Source organism: Leptodactylus fuscus, chromosome 4 (genome assembly GCF_031893055.1).
Source record: "Leptodactylus fuscus isolate aLepFus1 chromosome 4, aLepFus1.hap2, whole genome shotgun sequence".
NCBI classification, from domain to species: Eukaryota; Metazoa; Chordata; class Amphibia; order Anura; family Leptodactylidae; genus Leptodactylus; species Leptodactylus fuscus.
Window position 1 is genome coordinate 175,096,473 of NC_134268.1, and position 27,971 is coordinate 175,124,443.

A 27,971-nucleotide genomic window follows, 5' to 3' on the forward strand; every position below is an offset into this window, starting at 1 on the left:
AGTGCATTCTTTTTTCTTTGTAAATTCTAACCGTTCTGAATTGTTAGATTAGCCAAGAAATGACATTGTGAAAGAGGTTTGTTTATTTAGGACTATCACCTAGAACTTTTCTCTACCTTTATAGTCTATGGCAGGGGTAGCGAACCTTGGCTCTCCAGCTGTTGCAAAACTACAACTCCCAGCATGCATACTTGCTCTGCTGTTCTTTGAACTCCCATGGAAATGAATGGAGCATGTTGGGAGTTGTAGTTTCACAGCAGCTGGAGAGCCAAGGTTCCCTACCCCTGGTCTATGGGGTCCGTGGGGGTCCTTGGGTAACCGCCTTTTAAGCGGACAGGCTCTCTGTTTTTTGGGTTCCCTTATGAACCCGAACAACGGAGAGCTGAACGCTAATGTGAAGCTAGCGTAATTTCCCTTTGCTGCAACAGTTAGGGTGCATTCACACTGAGTAAATGCTAGCTTATTCTGAACGTAAAACACGTTCAGAATAAGCGGCGTCTAAAGCAGCTCCATTCATTTCTATGGGAGCGGGGATACGAGCGCTCCCCATAGAAATGAATGGGCTGCTTCTTTCACTCCGTGCAGTCCCATTGAAGTGAATGGGAAGTGCCGGCGTGTACGGTAAGCTCTGCTCATGCCGGAGCGTACACGCCGGCACTCCCCATTCACTTCAATGGGACTGCACGGAGTGAAAGAAGCAGCCCATTCATTTCTATGGGGAGCGCTCGTATCCCCGCTCCCATAGAAATGAATGGAGCTGCTTTAGACGCCGCTTATTCTGAACGTGTTTTACGTTCAGAATAAGCTAGCGTTTACTCAGTGTGAATTCACCCTAAGATTACAAAGGACACCAATGGAAAGACAGTGACTATATTCTGCAAATGGTGTGGCCAGTTAATGGTGAAAAAAAAAACACCTGACGTGTACCCTTTTAAGTGGTCAAGTAGATAGCCAAATGTGCTGTTATTTTCTAGGATGCTCCTTTGCCAAAGGGCCCCTGTGTGTCTGCACATATTGTATATCTGGTCCTGGATTCAACTTATTCATATGATAAGCATGTCAAACTTATGTAGCAAATGAAGTCTATCTATTACAATAGGGATATCATAACGCCTAGCTGTGCTATTTTAGATCCCAAAGATGCCAAAAGTTAAGATTCTGATAATGCATAAATATTAGTAAAAAATATATCATACAATAAAAAGTACATCTTGACTGGTTCACTTTGGTATAACTTTCCAGATTTGGTTCTTTTGCCTATAGTTACATGGTTTTATGAACAGAAATGTGTTGCTAGTCTGCATTTTTCCTGCCTCCATACACTTGCCAGTAGGAAGATGTATCAGCAATCCATTCTGCAACAGAAAATAATATTGCATAATTTACATACTTTATTACATATGAAACATGTCATTTAACCACTTCAGTATCGGGCCAATTTCTGATTCAGGACCAGACACATTTTCTGTTTGCTCTACAGACAAATACTGAAGCATGGGACCTATGTCCTGGAAGAATAATACTTTTAGGCAGAGAGAGGAAGCCAGTGGCTGTGGGCAGGAGATGCCACAGTAGTGTGGTAGGCAGAGAGAAGAGGCCTGAAGGCCCAGCCACGTGACACAGCAGACGTGTCCCTTCACATCTACCATTACAAGCCTTTCTGTACATACAATAAGCAGATTAGTAATATTATGTAATACATTTTGTATCTTCAAATGCGGTATTTGATTTTTGGATGTATAGTTTGTGTAAGCCGATGGCTGGTCAGGTAATGGAGGGGGTATACATCTCACCCAGACTACTAAGGTGGGTGAGATGAGAAAACTCCAGAAAGAACGTTTCTCAGCAGATGACTATTGTCTGCTGAGGGTTATTTCAAAGTTCCGGTTACTGGATTTTTAGGAATGGCAGGTAGGTTGGTAGTGGGACCTGTCATTCCACCCCCCTCCAGTCCACACTTTGGGGATGTTCCGGCACCGACTCAGCTATATAGAGTCTCCTCGTCAAGGAGGCTTAAGAAGCCAGCTCCAGCAGCAGACTTTGGCACAGCTTGGCTGGAGAGCTGACAGAGAGGTCATATTTTTGGAGCTGTGTCCTGAATGACTCACCTTGCTTTTGGTTTCTGTTTATTCTAGGTGAGGTAACCTATTCTATGTTTAGTTAGAGCCTAGCCGGGCAGGTATTTATTTTTGTATTGTTTCCTTTTGTTGCTGCACTATATTTATTGAGTGAAAATAAAACTCTATTTTTGTTTTGGACTAAAGAAACTGGATTTGTGTGTCTATGCCACCCCACCTAGAAACCCCAGACCCTGACATTTGGTTATATGATATAACATGTTACAAGTTTCAGATTTTCTTCTCAATTTAGAGATCATATATTGTCATATATCGTGGGTGTAATACAGTTGGAAATGAAATGAAATCCTATTCATTTATGAGTAATAGGCAAGGCTGTACTAAGGGCTACATAATGTACAACAATTGCCTAAGATTACAGTATAATCCTTGACACTTAAAGACTTGTAAACCAGTTTTATTGTGTTTCTTCTAGAGGTTTATGAGTCTATAAATCTCTCACCATTACTTTTAAGTTCAGATACTGGAAAGTGAAATTCTGTTAAAAAAAAATAATTAAGAAATATGTGTACATAGAGAATGTTTTTTTATTGGAATGTGTGAAATGTCAACATCAGATACTGCCTGAAATAAGGATCCTAATACTGTATGTATGACATTCACACAAAGAATGAGCAATGATCATGATTAGGGTTGAGCCGATCTTGACTTTTCAGGATCGATTTTAAAATCCGATTTCCGATCATTTTTCATTCGAACCCGATCTCGATCCCAATTCCGATCCCAATGCAAGTCAATGGGATTTTTTCATTAATCGGAGATTGGATTTTAAAAGCAATCCTACCCCCTGGTGTCCACTTACCTCCAGAGATGGCCTTCATTCTGCCTTCATTCTTCGCTTCGCTGCTGCTCCACGCTGCTTTTCTTCCTTCACTGCCCCCTCCCTGCCAGGTTAGGAGAGTGTGGACAGGTACTGGGAGGGGAGACGTCACGTCTCCCCGCCCTGTACCCGCCCACACTCTAAGCCACAAGCCCCGCCTACCTAGCGCTTTAAACACTAACCTGGGAGGCAGGGCAGCGAGGCAAGAAGAAGGAGGGCACCGGAGCAGCCATCTCTAGAGGTAAGTAGCTGCTAGAGATATAGTTTAGCCTTCCATTCAAATGAATGGAGGCAGCCGGCGCGCAGGGGGTTAAGGCTGTGTGTCGGCTGCTTCCATTCATTCCTATGGAACTGCAACGGAGCCTTCACACTGAATATACAGCATATACTCAGTGTGAAGGCTAAGCAATGCATTGTGGGAAAAATCACCGATCTTGATCCCACATAAAAAGATCGTGTTCGGAATTCCTATGGCGATCATGAAATTTTCTCCGAATCCGATCTTTTCCGAACACGATTGCTCAACCCTAATCATGATCAATTTTCCGTGGGAAAAATTAAAAAATTAAAAGTAAGAGCAGCTCTCCATGGAAGTAAATGCAGCTAAAATGCAGTATCACACACTACCTGTGGACAGGTAGTGCAATAGTCGTGCACTACACAGACTTCTATCCCAATAAACATCACATCAATTAAAGGGTTTTTCATGCTCCAAATTGATTTTTTTTTATACTGATAACCTATCCACAGGACAGGGCTTCAGTATGTGATATGTCAGGCTTCGACACCTGAACCCCACACAGATCAGCTGTACTAGCAGCTTCCGGGACAGGACAGGATGCTGCACTGCTCCTTTTCAAGTAATAGGAATGGCGCTGCAATTACCCAGGACCACTACTATACAGAGGATGGGGCTGCTGTGTAACTTCTATTACTTGCATAGTAGCAGTGCTACATTCTGTCCACTAACAGCACTATCCTGTGGATAGGTACCCAGTACGGTTGGTTCTGCTATTGAGCAGGGTCACTCACAGGGAGTATGATGCAATTACGCCATCATGTCCAGTCTTCTATACAGTCATTAATGCCAGAGACTTTACAGCTCCCTGCTCCGGCATAGATGTCTATGGTATTTGCGTGCATAGCACACCAGTACATTTATAAGTAACATTACCCTGATCCAGGTCAGGTCAGGTCTGGGTCAGACCAAATGTCTTATGGATCCTGGGGCCTCTTTGGAGACGTGCTTTTTCTGTAAACTCCTGTACGGAATAGTGTAACTGACCATGCTACCCCATACAGCAGATAAAAAGGTTTGCTGATGTATACCAGCCTGACAGAGGTCAGAAGGGACAGTCTTTTGGCCTCCATCGGGTGAATGGGATCTTGTGAATATACATTTGCGCATACAGTAAATGGGCACAGTAGGAAGTAAGTGGGGTACAGGCTCATGTGACCACTGCAGGCAGTCATAGTATTAACTCATACTTGCCAACATTTTGGATGAGGTGTATAGGTTCCTAAGCACAATTTTTGGGGAAAGCCACTCACCTTCAGGCACTAAGTGTTCTGAACACTCTCCTTTTGGGGAGACACCTAGAACATCTGGGAGAATTGGGATATATAGATGAATTGCAGTGGTCACATGAATTTCAGTATATCATTGTTGTAGAACAGGAAGCAAAGACTAGAAGGCGCCACTATAGCATCTGTGCTGGAGCAGTGGGATATTGAAGAAATGAGTTACATATATTGGGGAGGGGGGTCAGTTGAGGGGACCGCATGTGGGGGTGTCATTTATGTTTTCATTTAGAACAGATCCTGTATACAGAATAAGAAAAGATACTGAGAATTACATCCAGTGTACAGTACTGTATACTGTCTATATGTACAGAATAAGGACTGAGAATTACAGCCAGTGTACAGTACTGTATACTGTCTATATGAACATGTGCACACCTGGGGTATGGGCTTTACCTCTCCAAAATGCACAAAGATCTGTCCATATGGTTGAACAGGATGCTTGGACAGGGAGGTGAACCATTAGGTTAATGCCTTTATATTTGGTTCTTTCTGTGGTAGATTTCCCTATAATTTGTAGAAAAATGTGGAACGAAACATTTTGTAACATAAACCGGCAAGAAACTGCTTCTAGTTCTCTGTTATCAGCTCCTTTTTGTCATGTTGAATCAGGGGGTGACCAGTCTGGGATCCTGTGTTCTCCTAAATAGAGCTGTAGGTGATATGTATTAGAGGAGAGGGTCCCTTTATGTGTGTGTCATGACTCAGACATGTGTCACGATATATCAGGGCTCTTACATGTTGTGATATAGTTTTATATTGGTGCTGTGATCTGAGATGTGATCATGTACATGAAGGTTTTATGGTGCAGATCTCTGCTGCATTATAGATGCCACATGACATCACAGACATTCCATGATGTCAGAATGGGTGTAGAATGTGTATAGATCTTTACCTGAGCCATCTTGTGTCATTTGAGCTTAACAGCTTGAAGAGGACGGTCGGTTCAGTTATGTAGCTCTTCACTCAATGCTGAGGCCTTGTTCACACACTGGGGCAGATAAACTAATAAATATGCACCAGAATGCTGATGTAATTTGTACCCAAAAAATGGGTGTACATGTTTACACCTAATTTTCTATGTGTTTTTGACACGTTTAACACTCTGCTTGACTACCTGCCACCTGTGGTGGCTACCTGCCTCTTACTTGATTGTTGGCTACCTGCCTGCTGCCACCTGTGGTGTTTGCCTGACTGTTGGCTACCTGCCATCTGTGGTAGCTGCCTGATTATTGGCTACCTGCCACCTGTGGTGGCTACCTGCCTCTTACTTGATTGTCGGCTACTTGCCTGTTGCCACCTGCAGTGTCTGCCTGAATGTTGGCTACCTGCCACCTGTGGTGGCTAGCTTCCTTGATTGCCTGCTGCATTTGATGGTCTATTTAACACCTGTTGGTCTTTTATTTTCTAAAGGCCTCCGGGTTCCTTGGTACTGTGGACTGTTGACTACCAGCTACCTGTTAAGTTCAGTGTCACTATTTTTTCATTTTGGTGTGAAATTCTGTTCCAGTCCCTAAGGGTACTTAGGGTTAGGGTACTTTTCTGTTCCCGTTTCAACCTATCTAAAGTATTCTGTTCCTTTAGCTGTCATCCTCTACCTCTGCTCCTGAAGGAGAGCGTCCGAGCAGAAGCATCTTGCATGTGCAGATTGTGATATGCCGCTTCCTGATGGCTATGACTGGTCTCTTTGCTGCTCCTGCTGTGGCTTCCTAGGGAAGAGCCTTCTACCAATGATGTGGTAGTCTGAGTTAAGGAGTTCATGGTAGTCCGGACTTCAAAGTCCATTGCTGAGGTGACAGACTGACTGACTGTTTTCCTGGGGTAAGTGTCCTTCTCTCTCGTCTAGGAGGGTTCATTAAAGGACATCCATGACTCGATCTCCCAGCTTTAAAAAATAAATAAATAAAAACAACGTCTTGATAGGCGCTTCCTCTCATTACCTTCCATTGAAGGCCTGCAGGTAGTGGATGAGACTTTCTCTACTGGAGATGAAAACTCCAGCATTTCCTGCAGACCTTTTTTCCCTGTGGATAAGGTTTTTTATAGGCTGCTGAAATCCATCCGGTCGGGGGACCAGGATGTTGATGGGGAAGCCTCCTTGTCCACCACTAGGGGGCACAGGGCCTTCCGTGTGGACAATTCTTGGGCCAAGCGAATGGAGCTGGAGTGATGCACCCGGACAAATCACATATGGCTACCCGACGCTTCAAGTCCATGTACCCAATTGTACCATCTCAGCTGGACCGATGGGGCACTCCTCCGAAAGTTGACATGGTGGTGTCTAAACTATCCCGCCATACGGTGGTTCCCGTGCATGATGGGTCGAATTTGCAGGACCCCTTAGACCACCGTGTGAATGGAACCCTGCAGAAGTGTTACCCCACGTGCTCAGCTCAGGCCTCTGTAGCCATAGTGTCCACCAAAGTCTCTGACAGTTTTCGGACTCAACTGGCACAATTCGAGAGAGATATAGATTCTGGAGTGCCCAGTGATGACATCTTAGAATTTATGAGTTCTTTAGTTCTGGCAGCTGACTTTCTGGGTGAAGCTTCTCATCAACAGCTAAATCTAGCCTCCAAGACAATGTCCCTCTACACAGCGGCCAGGAGGCTCTTGTGGCTTAAACCCTGGAGGGCAGACAACACCTTCAAATTCACTTTGTGCTCGCTACCCTTTTGAGCCTGGGAAGGTGTTTGGCAGAGGCCTTGATGAGCTATTGGAGGGGCTAATGGACAGAAGGGGTAAGTCCTTGCCCCAGTCATCTAGGAGGAGACGTAGACCCTTTGGTAGGGGACATGGGTCCCTTCCCCAATCTAGGCCCCAGCCCCAATGGCGCTCAAGGTTCCACTTTAGAGGGTCTGGGAGTTCACTCCTGAGGGGTGAGCTAAAAAAAAAAAATTATAGGGGTTTTCCAGGCAGAAAATCTTTTTGTTTTTTTTTAAAGAAAGTTCTGTTAGTGCTAGTGATGGATTAATAAGTACACCCATATAGCTTTAGCAGTATTTGGAGTGATTTCTGGTTGTCTCTGGTTGCTGCTGCATCCTCTGCCTTTGTTTACAAGGTATAGTTTCCTGCTGTGCAGCTTCCTGTGTATCTGCTACACAAGTTCTCTCTAACTCAGCCTCCCTCTTCTCTCACTCTGTTACAAATCCCTCCCTATCTCACTAGCCTAGTCCCTCCCTCCCTACCTTTCTCACTAAACCTAGCCCCTTCCACCCTCCCAGTCTCACTAAGCCTAGCCCCTCCCAATCTCCCTGTGTGACTAAGACTAGCGATCCCGCCGATTACTAGCCCCTCCTTCCCCCGTCTCCCTAGCTAACCTATTCCGCCCACTACTAGGAGACAGTAAGAGGGGGCTGTTCCATGGACACAGGAAAGCTTGGTAAGTATTGCAGGGGATAGGGAAAAGGTGAAAGTGGTGAAACGAAACATCACCGGATTATCAGAAAGTGTCCCTGGAATAGTCACATGACCACTCCAGGGATGTGGGCAATTAAGTTAGGTAGGGGGAAGGAGTTTAGTTTAAGGGTTAATTTTCAGTTTATCTTGGACAACCCCTTTAATAGGTACACAATAGATTGCTTTATATTCACAGACAATAAATATAGAATAAGACCTCATCAACCTGTGCCAAAAATGATGGCCTCATTCACAAAGCCATATTTTGGGCAGAGTCACACAGGGCAGTATGGGGTCAAAAGACTGAACTGAATTCTAAATGATGAACAAGTGAAGAACAATACAAAGCGAATCAGGCAATGTGCAGCATTGACCTAAACTTTTTCATATGATATAAGATAAACAATATCTGTACCTCATTAAAATTCCATGTGGATACATCATTGAGGCTACAGTTTCTTAGGAGAACCTTTTCATTTCTTACATCCAGGCATACAGACTCTATTGCTCTTAATTGGATCTTCTTATCATAATACACAATTCCCTAGAATGTAAAACATTTGTATATTTTTAAACTTTCAAAATATAAAGTTAATATGATGTAAAGTGTATCTCACTATGAAATGTATTACTCTAATATGCAAATTATTTTGGAGTAATATCAGGAAAAATAATATATTTAAAATACAAGAATGAAAATTTACTAATGCAAAATATATCAGGGTTTAGACAAAAGGGGTTGTGTCTTAAATGATAACATGGTGTGCTACAACTGTGCCAAATAAACCACTAAAGTGTGAAAACTAAACCAATTAATAGGTTGTGTAATCTTACACTAGACAGTCTAAACATCTGGCAGATTTATCAACCATCATAAGCTACTGTAAGATAAATATGGCGCATTTTACAACTGACTAGTCAAGTTTGGACTATTAGGATTAGTAAAATCTGCTCTAAGGATTCTTTAAAGAGGACCTGTCACCATCTTTACCAACTCCACTTCTTAACATCGGTTAATCCGCACTACGCTACTAATTCCACAATTTTTTTCTCTAGCTCCCCACTGTTCCTGAATAAATCAGTGCAGGTAGTTATGGTGCCTGATGTGAGGTTTTAGCTCTGTAATATCAGAAGGACGGTGTCAGGGAGGGGGTGTGATTCAGAGCTCCAATCAGAGGCAGACAGTGTCAGATATCAGAATCACCCCCCTTGTCTGCTTCTGCCTGACACTGCCCTCCTGACAGTACAGGGCCTAAATAACATATGAGATAGCAACATTTAACAGCATGTATTGCTCAGGAACAGTGTGGGTTACAGAAAAATTTTCAACTGCGCTGATGTAAAGAGCTTGACTTGGTGAAAGGTTCTCTTTAAGTAAAAAAAAAAAGTATCTGTTATTTATTGATTTTTTTAATTATTTTTAATCCCACTTTCCAGAAGGCTGGTGAGACATTATATACAGTCTATGACTTTGATTTGTTCTAATGATGTTATTTTGTATTTCACTAATATTATAAATGTGAAAGTTTGTGTGTTTGGATGTTTGTTCCTCAATCATGCCCACACCGGGTGGAGGGGGGCCGGGGGTGGAGCATGAGGGGGATGCAAAGGAAGGGGCGGGGGAGGCCGGGGCCACGCTGGAGGTGGGTTGCGCGGGGGTGGTGGGGGCTGTGGATGAAGTTGCGGGAAAAGCTAGTGGTAAATAAAAGTACCATATTGAAATAAAGGATAAGTTACCTGATTCATATTGTCATTGCAACTAGAAAGCTCAATCAGCTGAATTCTTCTGTCATATGAATACTGAACGCACTGTCCAATACCAGCGTTAAAAAGCTGTAAAAGTTATCAAGAGCTGGAATCAATATGTATTGCATAAGGGTATTATATGTGTGTGTATCATTGTCAAAAAATGACACAAAGTGTATATCTTACTTGTCCTGATGAGTAGAGCTCTGAATATGAAGTGTTCATGGCAGGATCAATATCAGATAAAAACCATGTAAATCTCTTACATCCTAGTCTTAAGCGAAGTTGCTTCAGCTCGGTGACATCATTTATTTCTATCTAAAGGGAGAAAAATTGTGTTGTAATTCCAGATATTGCCGCTACTCAAACTGAAAAATGGAAGTACAATCTTAGTGTATTCTATTAATTGGGATCTTAAAGTAAATTAAATAAAGGTTACATATATAATACTAATCCCTGGCTAAAATAATAGATAGCCAAGCTATGTAATATTCATAGAAGTATATTATAGAAATGCTGTATATGTAACTCTCTTATGCTATATACACTTTACATTCTTCAGACGTAACTAAAGATGGGAATATGGCAACAACACAATCCTGGTATCCTTATACTGAACATGAGGATCCATTCTGAATAAGGGTAAATATCAGAAGTTTTGTAAGTTAGCTAGTACTGTGGGAAGGAATGAATACGAGCTAGGAATGGACCATAGAAAACTGATAGAGAAAGGAGAACAATTCCAAAAAATGAACCTGAAGTGAAAATGAAGCTGAAGTTTTACGGTATAATGTACAGTAAGTTCTTACCAGCTTAGTTACCAATTCCCTCCCAATATTATGGTAGAATATGTCTTTGTAAGAGTCCATCCAAACTTCTGCTATCCGGATTTTATTTCTTAACAATGTTTCATTTAGGACTGTATTGTATGTTTGATTTGTAAGCAAATGGCCAACTCTTGAGCATGGTACAATTTCTACCGAGCCACCGCAAAGCCAAACCTGTACATATATTGTAGGAAAACAATCATTATCATACAAAGACTAAACTATATCATTGTATATTAATCTATTTCTCAAAGCATCACATACTCTTCTATCTACAGAGCTACTTGTAAACTATAAACCATTTAATATAATTCATTTAATATAAACCCTATGTGGAAAGTGCTAAGAAATATACTCGTGCTATGTAAATAAAAAATATCAATATTATTATTATGATTATTATTAATAATTATAACAACAACAATACTAATATTTAAATAATAGAATTTATAATATAGAAATAATAAGTTATAAAGCCAGCCTATAACATACAAATCACAGACCACAACACTATCATTTTACAATCATATATACACTCACCGGCCACTTTATTAGGTACACCTGTCCAACTGCTCGTTAACACTTAATTTCTAATCAGCCAATCACATGGCGGCAACTCAGTGCATTTAGGCATGTAGACATGGTCAAGACAATCTCCTGCAGTTCAAACCGAGCATCAGTATGGGGAAGAAAGGTGATTTGAGTGCCTTTGAACGTGGCATGGTTGTTGGTGCCAGAAGGGCTGGTCTGAGTATTTCAGAAACTGCTGATCTACTGGGATTTTCACGCACAACCATCTCTAGGGTTTACAGAGAATGGTCCGAAAAAGAAAAAACATCCAGTGAGCGGCAGTTCTGTGGGCGGAAATGCGTTGTTGATGCCAGAGGTCAGAGGAGAATGGCCAGACTGGTTCGAGCTGATAGAAAGGCAACAGTGACTCAAATAGCCACCCGTTACAACCAAGGTAGCCAGAAGAGCATCTCTGATCGCACAGTACGTCGAACTTTGAGGCAGATGGGCTACAGCAGCAGAAGACCACACCGGGTGCCACTCCTTTCAGCTAAGAACAGGAAACTGAGGCTACAATTTGCACAGGCTCATCGAAATTGGACAATTGAAGATTGGAAAAACGTTGCCTGGTCTGATGAGTCTCGATTTCTGCTGCGACATTCGGATGGTAGGGTCAGAATTTGGCGTCAACAACATGAAAGCATGGATCCATCCTGCCTTGTATCAATGGTTCAGGCTGGTGGTGGTGGTGTCATGGTGTGGGGAATATTTTCTTGGCACTCTTTGGGCCCCTTGGTACCAATTGAGCATCGTTGCAACGCCAAAGCCTACCTGAGTATTGTTGCTGACCATGTCCATCCCTTTATGACCACAATGTACCCAACATCTGATGGCTACTTTCAGCAGGATAATGCGCCATGTCATAAAGCTGGAATCATCTCAGACTGGTTTCTTGAACATGACAATGAGTTCACTGTACTCCAATGGCCTCCACAGTCACCAGATCTCAATCCAATAGAGCATCTTTGGGATGTGGTGGAACGGGAGATTCGCATCATGGATGTGCAGCCGACAAATCTGCAGCAACTGTGTGATGCCATCATGTCAATATGGACCAAAATCTCTGAGGAATACTTCCAGCACCTTGTTGAATCTATGCCACGAAGAATTGAGGCAGTTCTGAAGGCAAAAGGGGGTCCAACCCGTTACCAGCATGGTGTACCTAATAAAGTGGCCGGTGAGTGTATAATGCACGTTCTATAAAATTCTGCCTTTCTGCTGCTTCATTTATGGACTTTGGATTCTGTTTTCGTTTTAATTTTTATTAACTTACCCGGATGGAAAGTTCAATATTTTCAACCCCTGAAACATTCATAAATGTATCAAATGCCCCAATGTTCTGGAAGTAGTGACGATCCACAGCTATAACACATCCAGGTATTACTGGAGTCCTAGTTTAATAGAACATAACAAAATCTTCTCAAGTCTAAATCATTTTTGCACTTAATGTTAAAATAAAGGGAACCTGTCATGTGTTTTTTTTCTGCCCTAAACTTGTGCATGTGCAGCGTCATGTAATGGCCTTTCCTATGGAGACAATCACTAAGATTTATGTTGCTGAAAAGTCAAGTTACAAGCTTTTAGAACCCTATTGTAACATCTTTGCCCGTCCGGGCTTTGACGTCATCATCCGGCCGCATGCTGTGGCGCAGGGGATGTGTTCGGTTGTGATTTATTCCTTTGGGTTCTTCTTGCACTGTCTGAACACTGCCCTATTCTTTCACCTTGGTAATTGATTTTCCACCACACCCATCTCCTTCACCTTCAGTTTTTTCTGCTCCTCTAATGGTTAATCTGGCCTTGCCCTGTGATTGACAGCCGCCTTCCTGTCAACTCCATGGGTGGGTTCTTCCTCCCTGTTTAGTCTCATTCACACCAGTGCTTGCTATTGCCTTGTACGTACTTGCTCCTTGCTGTCACTATTTTTGCTTGCATTCTAATCCTTGACCTCTGGCTTTCCCTACTGACTATTCTTTGGACTCCAATTTGGCACTGCATTGCTCGACTGTTACTGACCCTTGGCTAGCTGACCTCCCTTTGTTGTTGTCCGTCTTGTCTGCGTTTTGTGTATCACATATACAGGAAGGGACCGTCTTCGTGGTTGCCGCCTATTACGTAGGATAGGGCCTGGCAATAGGAAGGGACAGTTGGGGGCTTCAGCTTAGGGCTCACTGTCTCTTGTGTCCCATCCCAGGGTTCAACACCTAGTGGGGAATTGCTGTCCCTGCAATTCCCTAACACCTATATTGGGATATGCAAGTTTACCTTAACTTGTCATGGGAAAGGAAGCAGCTTCATCTAGTCATGTAGTCATCATACTAAATCATGCTCTGTGAGTTGCGTTCATGGTCATACATCAGCCTGATACCCTATATAACTGCTGTCCTGTAAGGGGGTGATTTAACGCAATGACTACATGACTAGATGAAGCTGCTCTTTGCCTCTGTTAGGCTGAGGTCCCACATTGCCGAAACGCAGCTTCTTTTATTGCAGATTTTGCTGCAGTTTTTTGAGCCAAACCTAGGAGTGACTACAAAAGGAATGGGAAATATATAGGAACTTCTTATACTTCTAGCTTCTGCTCAATCCACTTCTGGCTTTTGCTCAAAAAACTGCAACAAAATCTGCAACAAAAAAAAGCTGCGTTTCTGCAATGTGGGGCCTCAGCCATAAGGTACATTTACATATGCTGATCTAAGGTTTTAAAAACTTATACTTTGACTTTTCAGCTACAGAAAACTTAGTGAGGGGCGCCATAGGAATAGTCATTACTTGATGCTGTGCATGCTGGGACCATCTTAGGGTAGAATAAATACCTGGCAGGTTACTTGTTCATAAATAACATGCATTTTGCTTTAAAAAAAGTCGTAAAAAATGTAATCAAATTAACATTTTTTCAAGACTTTTTCCAAGCCATTTCAAATGAAGAATTGCCTTTCACGAATCTAAATTTCAACAGATATGTTATTTTTACTGTACATGTAACACATGGATACACCTAGCGTCCTATGCAGGTCCTATTCTTCTAAGACATCCATATGTTCTAACAGACTATATTTAATGGGGTATTCTCATCTTAGGTGAGAACTACGTCTACAGTATCAGATATTTAGATTGTATGAATATTCTGAAAATGCGTATGGCGAGAAATCCCATTTAATGGAATGATCTTGATGAGACAACGTCCATAAGTACAGGCAGATACATATGAAGTACTTCTACTATTCACAATAGGATACTTCCACAAATGTGCTTATAGCTATGTGAGTACCTAATAATTTCATCCTGAACTGTGCATATAAATATTACCTGAATGGAACGATGGGAGATTGCCGTACCTTCTGGTAACTTTCCGATAGAGTAACCCAGTGAAAATCAAGGTTCCAGTCAAAGACTCCTTGTCGTAAGTCAGTAGAATGATAATACTTAAACGTTCTCCAGTCTATTACATCTAAAACCGGGGACACTATACAGTTCCTTAAGAGGAAAAGAAAAACATGTGTTTCCTTTTTTGTATATTGAATTGTATAGAAAAGGTTTACTATAAGTTACAATTCATGTCTTAGCAATGTTAGCAAGCTTTTTAGGGCTTACAGAGTTATAGGTGTTATTTCTTGTAACTTGGATTGCAATTCACAGACAATGTATTCCTTCTGTCATCTGTCTGCTGCGATTTTTAGAAGTATATACAGGCACAATAAAGCATGTTGTACAATGATGTTAATTTATTTTAACATCTAAAAAAAATATTAAAGCATCACCCTTAATATTTTACCAACCAGAGGTACAGTTGTGATATTACTTCTGGGTTTCTTATCCTAAGCATCTTTCTAAACTCTGAAAAGCCCTATTGATGGAGTATGATGCACACTTGATAAAGGGGCATTTCAAGTCCCTGAAACACGTTGTGTGTAATATTGGTGTTTTCCTGAAATAAAGAGTTTGCTCCAAAACTCCCTTGGATCTGCACAGTCCTTGTCCACCTGGTCCGATTTTTTGTATTGCCAAAACAATGGCAGGCGAGTACTCCATGTGAAATACTGCACCTATGGTGCAATCCTATCCCGTAGATACTTTAGTGCTAATTTTAAATGGCCAAAGGGTCAAATCATAGTGGGGCCCCATCTGCTGTGCCCTGACTTTGGATTTACTGTAACATGACGGTGGCATAGTACAGGTGTGGCTGCTATCGCTAAGATTCAGTCTTAACTGGCCATATTAATGTATATTATTTACAGGCAATATACTTAAAGAGGACCTTTCATCAGATTGGGCACAGGCAGTTCTATATACTGCTGGAAAGCTGACAGTGCGCTGAATTCAGCGCACTGTCAGCTTTCCCGATCTGTGCCCCGGGTAAAGCGCTATCGGTTCCAGGACTGTAGCACTTTACAGTCAGAAGGAAGCTTCTGACAGTTAGCCAGGGACGCCCTTCTGCCCAGCAGCGCCTATAGCGCTGTACAGTGTGAGCGGGGAGGAACGCCCCCTCCCCTCCTAATAATACTCGTCTATGGACGAGCACTGTGAGCAGAGGGAGGAGGCGTTCCTCCCCGCTCACACTGTAAAGCGCGATAGGCACTGCTGGGCAGAAGGGTGTCCCTGGCTAACTGTCAGAAACACCCTTCTGACTGTGAAGAGCTACAGTACCGGGACCGATAGCGCTTTACCCGGGGCACAGATCGGGAAAGCCGACAGTGCGTTGAATTTAGCGCACTGTCAGCTTTCCAGCAGTATATAGAACTGCCTGTGCCCAATCTGATGAAAGATCCTCTTTAAGACAATATTTGTCGTGTTATATCTCGCATTAAAGGTATTTTTGTAGTCAACGCCAGACTTATGTATTCAGGTTTTCACCCAGGAATTCTGTGTCAATGACTATGTTGGCTTGAAATTGAAATACACTTTCTTAGGACATTGCAGTATCGTATAGTATATACTGTACTATTGTGCTGTGTATTCCTGATCTACAGGAATGTTTCAAATAAAAGAAATAATAAAAAGTATTCTATACCCTGGGGTATTGACCATAGAGTATTTTTACAGTTGCCGTTTATCATATTAACTTTGGAGGCCTATTTCTGGCATTCACACAATGTAACACACGGCAGTCTCTCCCCTGGGAAATTGTTCTGTATTGACTATTACATTATAACCAAGCTCATGTTAGCTATAGTACATTGAGAAAGAACCAGATATAGAAAGTAAAGTTTAGTGCTAACATCTGTTTTACTTACACACTTGTTCTTACAGCAAACAAATGAAAATTTCCTCTTTTGCAGAACAACATGTATTTTTATAAATGTACAGAAAATCAGAAAAATCTTTGTGTATATTTTGTTTTAAGTGTTTTGGTGATTTTGTTATTCTGATAGGACAGTGAAATATTCTATAAAATTGTAAACCCACACCATTGTGTTTAAGGCATTGATGGTGGTGTACAGGAAAAAGTGAACTCCTCTACTGTATGTGTAGATCCCATAGATGCCATGATCACTAGTAGTTAAACTACCAATATTAGACATTGGTGTGGGATATCAGCGGCCCACATCATCTTATGGTATATAGAATATCCACAGGCTGGTCATTGACCAGGTGCTTCTCGTGTTATATGTGTATGGTTGATGTTGGGAAAGAGAGGATTCTGCGATGGTTTATTTATTGTACAATACTAAATTTAAAGGTCTTCTACATTCCTGTAACCAGAGAGCAAAGCACTGTAGGAACTCTGAAACCACTTACACATTTCGATGTAACTTGTTAAATCGCATAAAATTTTTATGGAGAGTTGTAAAATTATACTGAACAGTAAATATCTGCTATGGGTTTTAGTTTTGCAGGGATAAGAGTTAACCACTTCCGGACCGCCCAAGAGACTATTTACGTCCGGAAAGTGGTTGCCTTGTTCTGACAGGATGTGCCGGTACATCCTGTCAGAACACAGCAGCTGCATGAGACCCAGAGAGAAGGCAGGGAAGGTTTATTACCTTCCCTATCTTCTCGATCGCTGTGTATACAGCACTCAATGAGCGCTGTATACACAGCTATGCGTGCCACCATGATGGGGCCGCCCTCTGACCCAGCGGTCACGTGATCTGCCGGGCTCAGTGTCTTGCAAGATCTGCTGGATCCTACAGGACCCAGATCAACTCTGTAAGTCTAAAGAACAGCATGCAGGAGGCTGTATTCCTCCTGCAACTGGGGCTAAATGTACTAGCCCCAGTTGCAAGGGAAATCAGCCTCCCTAACAAAGAAAAAAGTGATCAGATGTCTCCAAAGGTCTCTTATGACCTTATGGGGACACCATATGAAAAAATATATATATAAAAAAAATTAATAAAATAGTTTTAAAAAAAAATTAAATAAAATAATTTAAAAAATAATTAAAATAATACGCCATAAAACGCCATTATTAAAGGTTATAGCCCAACCCCGACAAAACCATACAAAATAAAAATTACCATAATGGAGAGGAAAAACTGTTTTATTAAGTTTTTCAGTAGCACTATGTGTTACTAAATAAAATTAAAAAAAAAGAAAAGTGAAAACCAGACACAATTTCCCTCTTATTTTGTTTATATTTTCACAGATCTAAAAAAAATTTAAACACAATTGAAAATAAAAACAACATAAAAATAAAGCCCTATGTGTCCCCGAAAAAAAGACGAAAAAATTAGTTGAAGGAGAGATGTATGAGAAAAATGTTACAGCCCTCTAAACTGCACATACAAAATAAACCTAAAATGTGTCTGGTCCTGGACCACAAATTGGCCTGGTACTGAAGTGGTTAAGATTGTAATAAATATAAATATTATATTAACAATAAATGAACTAGTTTAAGAGAACCCATAGTACATATGTAGCCGAGTTAATGAACATAGGTCAATCACTCTTGTGCACTCCACCTCTAGTGTTAACTTTCACTGCCAGGCAATTCATTTGAATTCATGGCCAGTCCCTTTGTGTATCTGCATTTTATGTATATAGTGCCGCATATTCGGTAGCACTCTGAATTCTTTTGCTGATGCCTTTACATACAGAGAGCATATCTTCAGTAAAATAGAAAATTTTTGATTAAACTTTTCCTACTAGGAAAAACCCTAATGACAAGTATCTGTCTTCACATTTAGCTCAAATTAATGTCTTCCAGTACACCTTTGCAGCCTGATTTAATTTGGGCCTGTATTTTAAATTAGAGCCTGGGCCAGCTGAGGATGTTCTGGGACTCTGGCTGGTGGGTTAACACTTTCTGAGCCTCTTGAACATCATGATCACATAGAATATTCCATCGCCACATATTTAATCTCACCTGTTAGTCATTATTCTGCTTAAAAGAGGTTCTAGCCAGCCAGGGTGACATTCACAATGTGGGTCCATGAATACAAGGATCTCTCCAGTTGCCCTTGCTGCCCCAAGCATCCGACCTCCTATGACACCAAGTCTCTTGTTGCTTCTTATTAGTTTTACTCCACCAACCCTAGATATGTATTCACTTAAGGCAGTCTTGAGATGTCCTGAGTAAAGAACATATAAAGACAGATTGAAGTATGTATATAGTAAATAGAGAGTATAATGAATTTTTTTTATTCGTATTATGACTGTATGTATACTGTATTGTGTACAATGTACTGTAAATCTATGGGGATTTTTACATGGGTATATAAAAAAACATTAAAGTGTTATTCTGACCTCATGTAAACATTCATACATGTCCAAGATGCGAATGTCCCTTTAATGTACAGTCTTGTTCTGTTGCCAAGTACAAATGCAAATTTCCATATCTAATTTAGTTGCCATTGTGCCCTTGAGCAATTTGTTTTTAATCCACCCACTTATTCAAAATATATGGAAACTGGAAGGTTATATGTAAAATAGCTTGAAGATAACCCATCAGTATTGTAGACTCATAATATGGGTGGAATAACAATGCTATACAGTACGTTTGGTAGAATTTCTATAAGAAAAAAAGCTAAAATATAGCTGGATAACAAGGTAAGTTAATAATCCTTGCATAGTTTGTCCACCTACATAGTTAAAGGGATCCTATCATTAAAACTCTATATTTTCTCACTAACACGTCAGAATAGCCATAAGAAAGACTATTCTCCTACCTTTAGATGTCTTCTCCGGGCCACCGTTCATTATAAATCCCGGTTTTCGTCTGTATGCAAATGTCTGTTCTTATGGCTGGCGGGCACATGCAGTCGCCTTTTCCATAGGCCCGAGGCCTAGAAGTTTGAGGCCAGCGCCGGAGGAAGATGCGTGAAGTGGACGTTCCTAAAGAAGATGGAGACAGCGCTGGAGAGTTCTCTCGCAGCATTGGGGACGCCCCCAGTGCTGTTTGAGCGCTGGGGCCTGCCCCCAGTGCTGCAAGAGAATTCATTTGCATACTGATGAAAACCAGGATTTATACCAAACGGCGGCGCGGAGAAGACATCTAAAGGTAAGAGAAGAATAGCCTTTCTTAAGGCTATTCCTACGTGTTAGTGAGAAAAAATTGAGTTTTAATGATATGATCCCTTTAAGAGGCACTACAGTAGTTTTTAGATTACAGCTAAATTGTAAAAGGATTGAACAAAAATAGTTTGGCCACTCTCATATGGGTTAAGGACATATGTCTATCAAATCCTGCCATGTTGATTCCTATAAGGCAGATTCCAATTACCCCATATTATAAAACCTTCCAGACTCAAAATATGGTATTCAGAATAAATCTCTAGATCAACGTCCTATCTGCAGAGCTCCTGTATCACATAAGGCTTCTCAGATCTACTGATAATACATTTTTATTTATATAGCGCCAACCTATTCCATAGCACTTTACAAAACATGGGGTTCACTTACACAGATAATGAGACATTACAGTGTAATAAATCAATTGACACAATAGGAGTGAGGGTCCTGCTTGCAAAAGCATACAAACTATGAGATGACTGGATAAGCAACCAGTTATACTTAAAATAAACCATGCTTCATTCTAAGTCTAGCCTTTCCTCAAAAATTGCACATTACACAGATGTGTTAGCTTTTTTTGGTGCAAATATAATTTTGGGTTCTAAGATTGTGTTGTTATTAAATAACCAGATCAGGACACATATAAAAAGCTATGGGTAACCGTGTTGGTAGTTAAAATCTAATAACAATATTGATGATGGGACTTCCCACAAGTTTTGTATTGCAAGGTGAATGGGAGCTATGGAAACAACGTAGCACAGCTAAGCTATACCGTATACATAGCTCCACAGCTAAGCTATACCGTATACATAGCTCCACAGCTAAGCTATACCGTATACATAGCTCCACAGCTAAGCTATACCGTATACATAGCTCCACAGCTAAGCTATACCGTATACATAGCTCCACAGCTAAGCTATACCGTATACATAGCTCCACAGCTAAGCTATACCGTATACATAGCTCCACAGCTAAGCTATACCGTATACATAGCTCCACAGCTAAGCTATACCGTACACATAGCTCCACAGCTAAGCTATACCGTATACATAGCGCCACAGCTAAGCTATACCGTATACATAGCTCCACAGCTAAGCTATACCGTATACATAGCTCCACAGCTAAGCTATACCGTACACATAGCTCCACAGCTAAGCTATACCGTATACATAGCGCCACAGCTAAGCTATACCGTATACATAGCTCCACAGCTAAGCTATACCGTACACATAGCTCCACAGCTAAGCTATACCGTATACATAGCGCCACAGCTAAGCTATACCGTATACACAGCTAAATGTGCTACACTCAGGGGCGTAACTACCGAGGTAGCAACGGTAGCAACAGGGCCTGGGACATTAGGGGGCACAACAGCAGCCACTACCACTGTGGATTTTTTTTGTTTTTGTTTGTTGGTAACACTGGTAAGTAACACTGTTTTTTATGTTTGTATTTATTTAGCGCCATCATATTCCGCAGCGCTTTACAGATATTGTCAGTCACTGTCCCATATAGGGCTCACAATCTACATTCCCCATCAGTATGTCTTTGGTGTGTGGGAGGAAACCAGAGTACCCGGAGGAAACCCACGCAAACACGGGGAGAACATACAAACTCCTTGCAGATGTTGCCCTTGGCAGGATTTGAACCTAGGACTCCAGCGCTGCAAGGCTAACCACTGAGCCACCGTGCTGTATCCTCGGAGTCTCTGATTATTATACTCTGGGGTCTGAAGAGAGACATTCGGGGGGGGATATTCATTCAGGGAAGGGGGAGAGCCATGTCAAAAGTTCACCACGGGGCCCCACCATTCCTAGTCATGCCACTGGCTACACTGTTTTTGTAGCTTTTATTCACTACCATTAGAGTTATGGAAATAAGTAGACTAACGCCACTATACTGTTTCCGTAGGTCCAGAACTGGTGGTTGGGACTTGCAGCCAGCTAATCCTGTCTTGGTTATCATTGGCCAAGATTGGACTGACCCTTGTTAAGATTTAACTAAAACTCAAGAGTTACCTTGGTGACTTAGGTCATCCACGAGGATGATTTCCTTCAGGATCTTTCTAGGAGAGTTGTCTAGAACACTATGAACAGTTCTCAGTAGTGTAGACCACGCTTCATTATGGAAGGCGATGATGACACTAGTGGTAGGAAGGTTCTCATTGTAAATTTCCTTGAGACATCTGAACAGAAAACATTTAGTTTGAAATAAAGAATTAATTTATGTCTGACATACATAATTGTCATTAATAAAATATGCAAATATATATCAACTATACATATAATCAATGCAATGGAAACAACTCACAAGACAAAAGGCTTCGATGCAAAATTAGAATAAAACTCTGCAGTATGAAGAAACTGAAGTGCTGTCCTCACTACAACATGCCTGTGATATTCATCTCAAGAGAATTGACTATCTAAGGTTCCAATCAGGAATACTTACCTGCATCTAAGATGTTTTAGAAAAACCTGTAATACGTCCTACCCTTACCTAAACATTTGTTTATCTAAACACAGAACATCTGACATGTTTACAGTAATATAATGCAGGGCCATCCAGGTACGTGACATCGGAACATCTAGCATTACAGATGACGTCATTTCAATTAAAGGACAGGTCTACCTCTGAAAATCATAGTTTAGGGCTCGTTCACATCTGCGTTCATCGGTCCTTATTGCAGGTTTCCATTTCCTGAATAAAACAGAGGCAGGAGACGGAAACCTGCAGGAGACTCTCTCATCCATTCATTTGAATGGGTGAGAAAGCTGTCCGGCCGTGTGCGGCAGTGAGCGTTTTGCGCTCTCCGCCGCGAAACCGGGTTTTATAATCCGGACACAGAGTCGGACATGCACTACTCTGTGTCCGGATAAAAAAATCTGGTTTCGCGGCGGAGAGCCTAAAACGCTCACCGCCGTGCACGGCCGGACCCGGTCTATGGTTTCCGTCTTCTGCCATGCAGAAGACGGAAACCATAGTACGGAGACATGAACGCAGGTGTGAACCCAGCGTTAGTTTATTTTTTAATAGAATCTACATAATACTGAAAAACACATAATACGGACAGACAATGGACTGTTAACCCTCTCATTGCCAATAATCTAATTTTGTCTGTCTGCTTTGCAGTAGAGGAATTTGATCTGTCCGCAGATTAACATAGTTTTTACTGACAATTGTGTTAGTCAGTCATGTTATTGAAAAATCTTTTCTTAGGGGTTTTAGGCAAGAGTTTACTTTTTTGTTAAATGCATATAAACTGCTGTTCTAACAGCAAAACGCTGATTCTGACTGTCCATCACACGAAGGAAAATGGTGAGGAATTTGGTGTGGAATTGACTTCAATGGGTTACTTTTTCTGCTAGCATTGAAGTCAATGGGAGGCTTTTTTTTTTCAGCGCTGAAATTCCACACCAAATTTCTCACCATTTTCCTCTGTGTGAATGGACCCTTACACTGGGTTCACACCAGAGTCTGGACTCCGTTATCAGGTTTCCGTCTTCTGCATGCAGAAGACGGAAACCTGTCATGCCGAGTCCGGCCGTGAGCACCAGTGAGCGTTTTATGCTCTCTGCGGCGAAACTGATTTTTTTAAACCGGACACCGAGTACTGCATGTCCGACTCTGTGTCCAGTTTAAAAAAAACAACAATTCGCCGCAGAGAGCATAAAACGCTCACCGGCGCTCACGGCCGGACACTATTCAAACCCATTTAAATGAATGGGTTTGAATGATGCCTGCAGGTTTCCGTCTCCTGCCCAGTTTTGGGCAGTAAACAAATACCTGCAGAACGGAGTCCCGGGCGCAGATGTGAACGAGCCCTGAGTGGTTTTTTGGTTGCTCATCCAGCAGTCTCACAGCTTGCACTAATCTGAAAACAATCTCTACTATTTAAGGAGGAGCACACATGACACAGCTACCATCACTTCCACCACTTGGCCAGACATGTCTTGCAGCCTGGTCCATAATATTATTCCATGATATAATGTAACTCATATTGCTACAGCTACCAATGCTGCCACTACTTACCCAGACATGTCTTAGAGGTGGACCTACTTAGGGGGCCTGCATGTCCGACTTTGCGCCCGTGCAAAAAAAATGACCACCGGGAATCCGTCCCCTAAGCACTTTCCCTGGGGAATAGGACGGAGACCCGGCGGGCAGACACGGGCGCAAGTGTGAAACCCCCTTACCATATGAAAAGATATGAATGGCTGGATCACAGCTGGAGCTTCTTTGCAGTAAGAACTATGTGATTATGGAACTCACTTCCACATGATGCTGTGATGGTTGATAACTTGTATAAGTTCAAGAAGGGGCAAGTTCCAAACATGCTTTCTTGAAAGTAAAAAAAATTACAAGTTATGGGAACTGGTATTTATAGATGGGATATTGATCCTGGGATTTGCCATATTTGAAGTTGAGAAGGAATAACACTCCCGTAGAGCACTATAAGAGGATAATGTGCCATCCTAAAAATGGTGACAAAGAACAAAAGGATAACAGCAAAAGTCCTATTGTAGACCATGCAAACTGCAAAAAAAAACCCTATTCCTGTGTCCACTATTAGAAAAATAAGTAAAACAGTATTTGTAGGATGCCACAAAGGAAGCCACTGTTGTAAAAAGTATGTAGTGGTTTATATCAAGTTTGCCCAAGACATGTAGATATTCCAAAACGCTTCTGGGTATATATTATATGATACAATAATGGAACTTTTTAGCACAAATATCCAACAATATGTTTGGAAGTAAAAGTACATTGAATACCAACAGAAGAACCACATCTCAACTGTGAATCATGGTTTGGGGCTGCTACTTATATTTTGCATTTCCAAATATTTCCGAGATACATGATTTGACTGTGTATACAAGATATACAAGGCATCCCAGATATTGACAAACACAGCTTTATTTGCAAATTGTTGCCAAGCTGGGAATAAGTTACGGGAACAGCCAAGCAGCGCTGCCCTAAGCTGTTCCCTTTACGCCCATAGAGGATTTATGGAAACAGTGTAGCTAGATATTCTATGCTATTTCCCTAGCTCCAACCTTCTATGTGGGAGTTACAGGAACAGTGTAGAACAGCGCTGCTTGACTATTAGCTTAGCCTAAAGCCCCACATTGTGGAAAAACTGCTTTTTTTTTGTTGCAGATTTTGCTGTGGTTTTTTGAGCCAAACCTAGGAGTGACTACAAAAGGAATGGGAAATATAAAGCCGGGTTGACAGAAGGGGGGTTTGGACTGGATTTTGACGCAGAGGTCTCCTCAGAATCCAGTCCAAAAAACGGCTAGCTGCGACCAGGGGTGAACCTTCCCCTTTCGCCGCCCGAGGCGAACGACAGAAAGCACACACACACCCCCCCCCCCGGGAGGAGGGAACGTGGCTGAGCAGAGGGGGCGGGGCTAAGCGAAGAGGCGGTGCTTAGCTGCGTTCGCAGGCACGGAGATGACCTGCTCTCTGCCTGAGCGTGAGGGGAGGCTGCTGGAGCAGCGCTGCTCCAGTGGCCTCCCCAATCCACCGCTCGGTGCTAAGCCAGTCCAGGACAGCTTGTCCTAGACTGGCTTAGGTAATCAAAAATGCCGTCCTCCCTGGGGCCCTGACATAGCGCCGCCTGAAGCGCTCGCTTCAGGTCGCCTCATGGGAGGTGCGGCGCTGGCTGCAACTGGCGTTCCGCTCCGGATTGGGCCCGAATGAATTGGCCTAGTTGGGAGGGAGGTTTCACACCATGGACTCTGTGGCAGATTTCAGGGCGTAATCTGCCTCAAGAAAGATCATGTCGCTTCTTTTTTCCGCAAGCGGGAACAAACCGCTCGCGGAAAAAGGAACCCATTGAATTCAATGGGAGGTGTTTTTTTTTAGCCGGATTCTGCATCAAAATCCTGACCAAAAAACCCAGTGTGAACACGGCTTAAAGGAGAATTTATAGATATCCTTTATGCTCAACCCACTAAAGGCCTTGGCTCAAAAAAAACGCAGCAAAATCTGCAACAAAAACAGCTTGGGGCCTCATATTGGGCCTCAGCCTTAAGTGGAGTTGTGACAACATCTTGCTAAGATGGGAATAACCCTTTAAACGTATTTGCAGGGGGAATGGACCAAAATTTCTTCTTGACATTACTCTTAATTACAACTACAGGAAACATTTGGTGGAGGTAATGGCTGCAAAAGGAGAATCTACTGTACAATAAAAGATGTGCTTAATAAAATGTTACACTTTAGTCATTTAGTTACATTGTGAGAGATTTATCACGACTGGCATTTATAACACTGATGTTAATCTTCTCTGCACTATTGGAAGAAGTAACTAAGTTATGATGAGGTCCACATCCCGTCATACAGTAAGTGCATCCTCCCGCAGTCTGTGCCAAGGACTGAGATCTACATCAGGTCATAGATGACATAGATTCCAGTCATCACGTATCCCAGTAAACAGGCATAGATGATGATAATAGGCTGATTACCCCAGCCCTGCCACATCTCCAATATGTCATTTTTTTGGAAAGGGTCAAGGGCAGCATAACATTTCATCTCCCTCCTTCTGTTTGTCTAGAATTGTGACTTAGATAACAAGAAAACACACTTTATAAGTAATATTGAGGTGCAGTATAACCCAAATCGGAGTTTTTTTAGAAGCTGAAGTATAGTTGTGTACACAAATCCTACATGTGCACAGTAGGGCAAATTTATGAAGACTGGCTTTATTAATACCAGTCTTCATAACACTGGAAGGCTGGTGGAGGTTGTACCTCATATATGATGAGTCGCACCATCTGCTCGGAAGGAGAGCTACATCAGCTCATAGATGGCGAGAGATCTCTGGCATCATTTAAGACAGATTTCTGGCATAAATGATAATAAATCTGGTGGGGCAGATAAACATTAACACTTGTTTGGAAGGATGACAGCACAGACCTAATTAGTTTATTATTAAAAGTTAGAGAAGTCTTTTTTTTGTTCCGAGATTTTTTTTAACCATAAAAATAAAACCTACTTATAAAATGCAGTATAGTAGATTCAGCCAACCTGTCTCTTATGGATTTGAAAGATGGCCTTTCATGTCCTCAGAGGTGACATCCCACTAGAATGTAAATAGTGTGCACTGTCATCTTTCCCAGTATGCACCATGGTGCCGTTAGGTTAGAAACTGTCAGAAAGGCCTTACAGCCTAGCGTCATCACTGGGATGTGAGGAACGCCCCCTTGACAGTATTTTTCCATAGCCTTGTATTTTAAGGGAGGCCATTCTTCAAAGCCCAGTGATGAGTCTAGGCTGTAAGGCCTGCCTTACTGACAGTGGGGAGATGTCGGTGCCGAAACAGCACTTGGGCACACACTGGGAATTTTAAATTGAATTGAGTGCACTCAGTTTTATAGCGGTATATAATGCTGCACAGCTCTGAGGACATGAAAGGTCCTCTTTAAGGTCTTGGCAGTGGGTAGAGATAGTGTGCAAAGTAATTTTAGCTCACTTGCAGTTTTGTCAGTACTTACAATGAATGTCGACCATCAGGTATTGCCCTGCGTAAAGAAACTGTCTGACTCTCATCCTCATCAAACCCTTGAGTGTTCTTTGCTTGTTCAGTTTGTTCATTGTTAGTAACTACATCATATTCATTCTTCTTCTTGTGGTGCTTTACTATCCTGTACATATTCTTCCTGACCTTGTCAATGCTTCGTGTGCTTCCAGACATCCCAATAGCTATTAGTTCTTCATCCCTGAGAGAAGAAAGTGGTGACAAAACCTCCACCTTGTAATCATTTGTTTCCTCAACAGGCTCCAGCACGGAGCCAACACCTGCCCATCCTTGCACTCTACCACCACCATGATGCTGGTTCAGATAGACAGAATTGTCCTCACTCTGGACTTCTGGATCTAGCAAAGCCACCATGAGTAGCAGTAAAACTAATGCCAACATAAGAACTAGTATCTGCAGCTGGCACAGCAGTGACCTGCTCCTCTTCCTCAACAACATGTTTCTTGATGTATAGTAAAGCACACACCGTCATGGTATTTGCAATTATCTTCATTCCAGATCTGTTTCCCTCACCAATTCGCATGTATTTTCCCACACACAGGTCTGTCTTTCCTCTTTACATTCCAAATGCACGTTCCTTTCTTGTATATTTTCTTTTCTTTTTCCCTTCTCTTTAGATAAATTCCTTCCAGTCAGTGTAAGAAAATATATAGAATCAACAAACAAGTAGCGGTAATCCCAGGGATCTCTTTAGGATTATACATCTTTAGTGGAATTCCATGTTAGTAAAAAATAAAAAATATTCCATATCCTCTAGATATCATCTTCTTATAGGGAGCAAGCAGTTCTTTTCCCGTAGTGTTATCCTTTATCCCAGCCACTCGCAGCCCAGATGTGAGATCCCTGCTCTGATGTGATACTGCACTGAGCGCAGATGAACAGATGTAAATAGGCAGCCACTG

General features: G+C 41.9%; 1 protein-coding gene across 1 annotated transcript; it reads right to left on the reverse strand.

The window, feature by feature from the left end:
• Positions 1 to 846: 846 nt before the first annotated feature.
• GALNT15 (polypeptide N-acetylgalactosaminyltransferase 15) lies at positions 847 to 27,971 on the reverse strand. The gene is made up of 10 exons (XM_075271389.1): positions 27,026 to 27,971; positions 21,551 to 21,717; positions 18,388 to 18,592; positions 14,391 to 14,558; positions 12,355 to 12,472; positions 10,494 to 10,685; positions 9,871 to 10,002; positions 9,676 to 9,771; positions 8,354 to 8,482; positions 847 to 1,355 (listed from the first exon to the last, which is right to left on the reverse strand). The coding sequence occupies exons 1-10, from the start codon at positions 27,505 to 27,507 to the stop codon at positions 1,221 to 1,223; spliced, it is 1,824 nt and encodes a 607-aa protein (XP_075127490.1). The 5' UTR covers positions 27,508 to 27,971; the 3' UTR covers positions 847 to 1,220.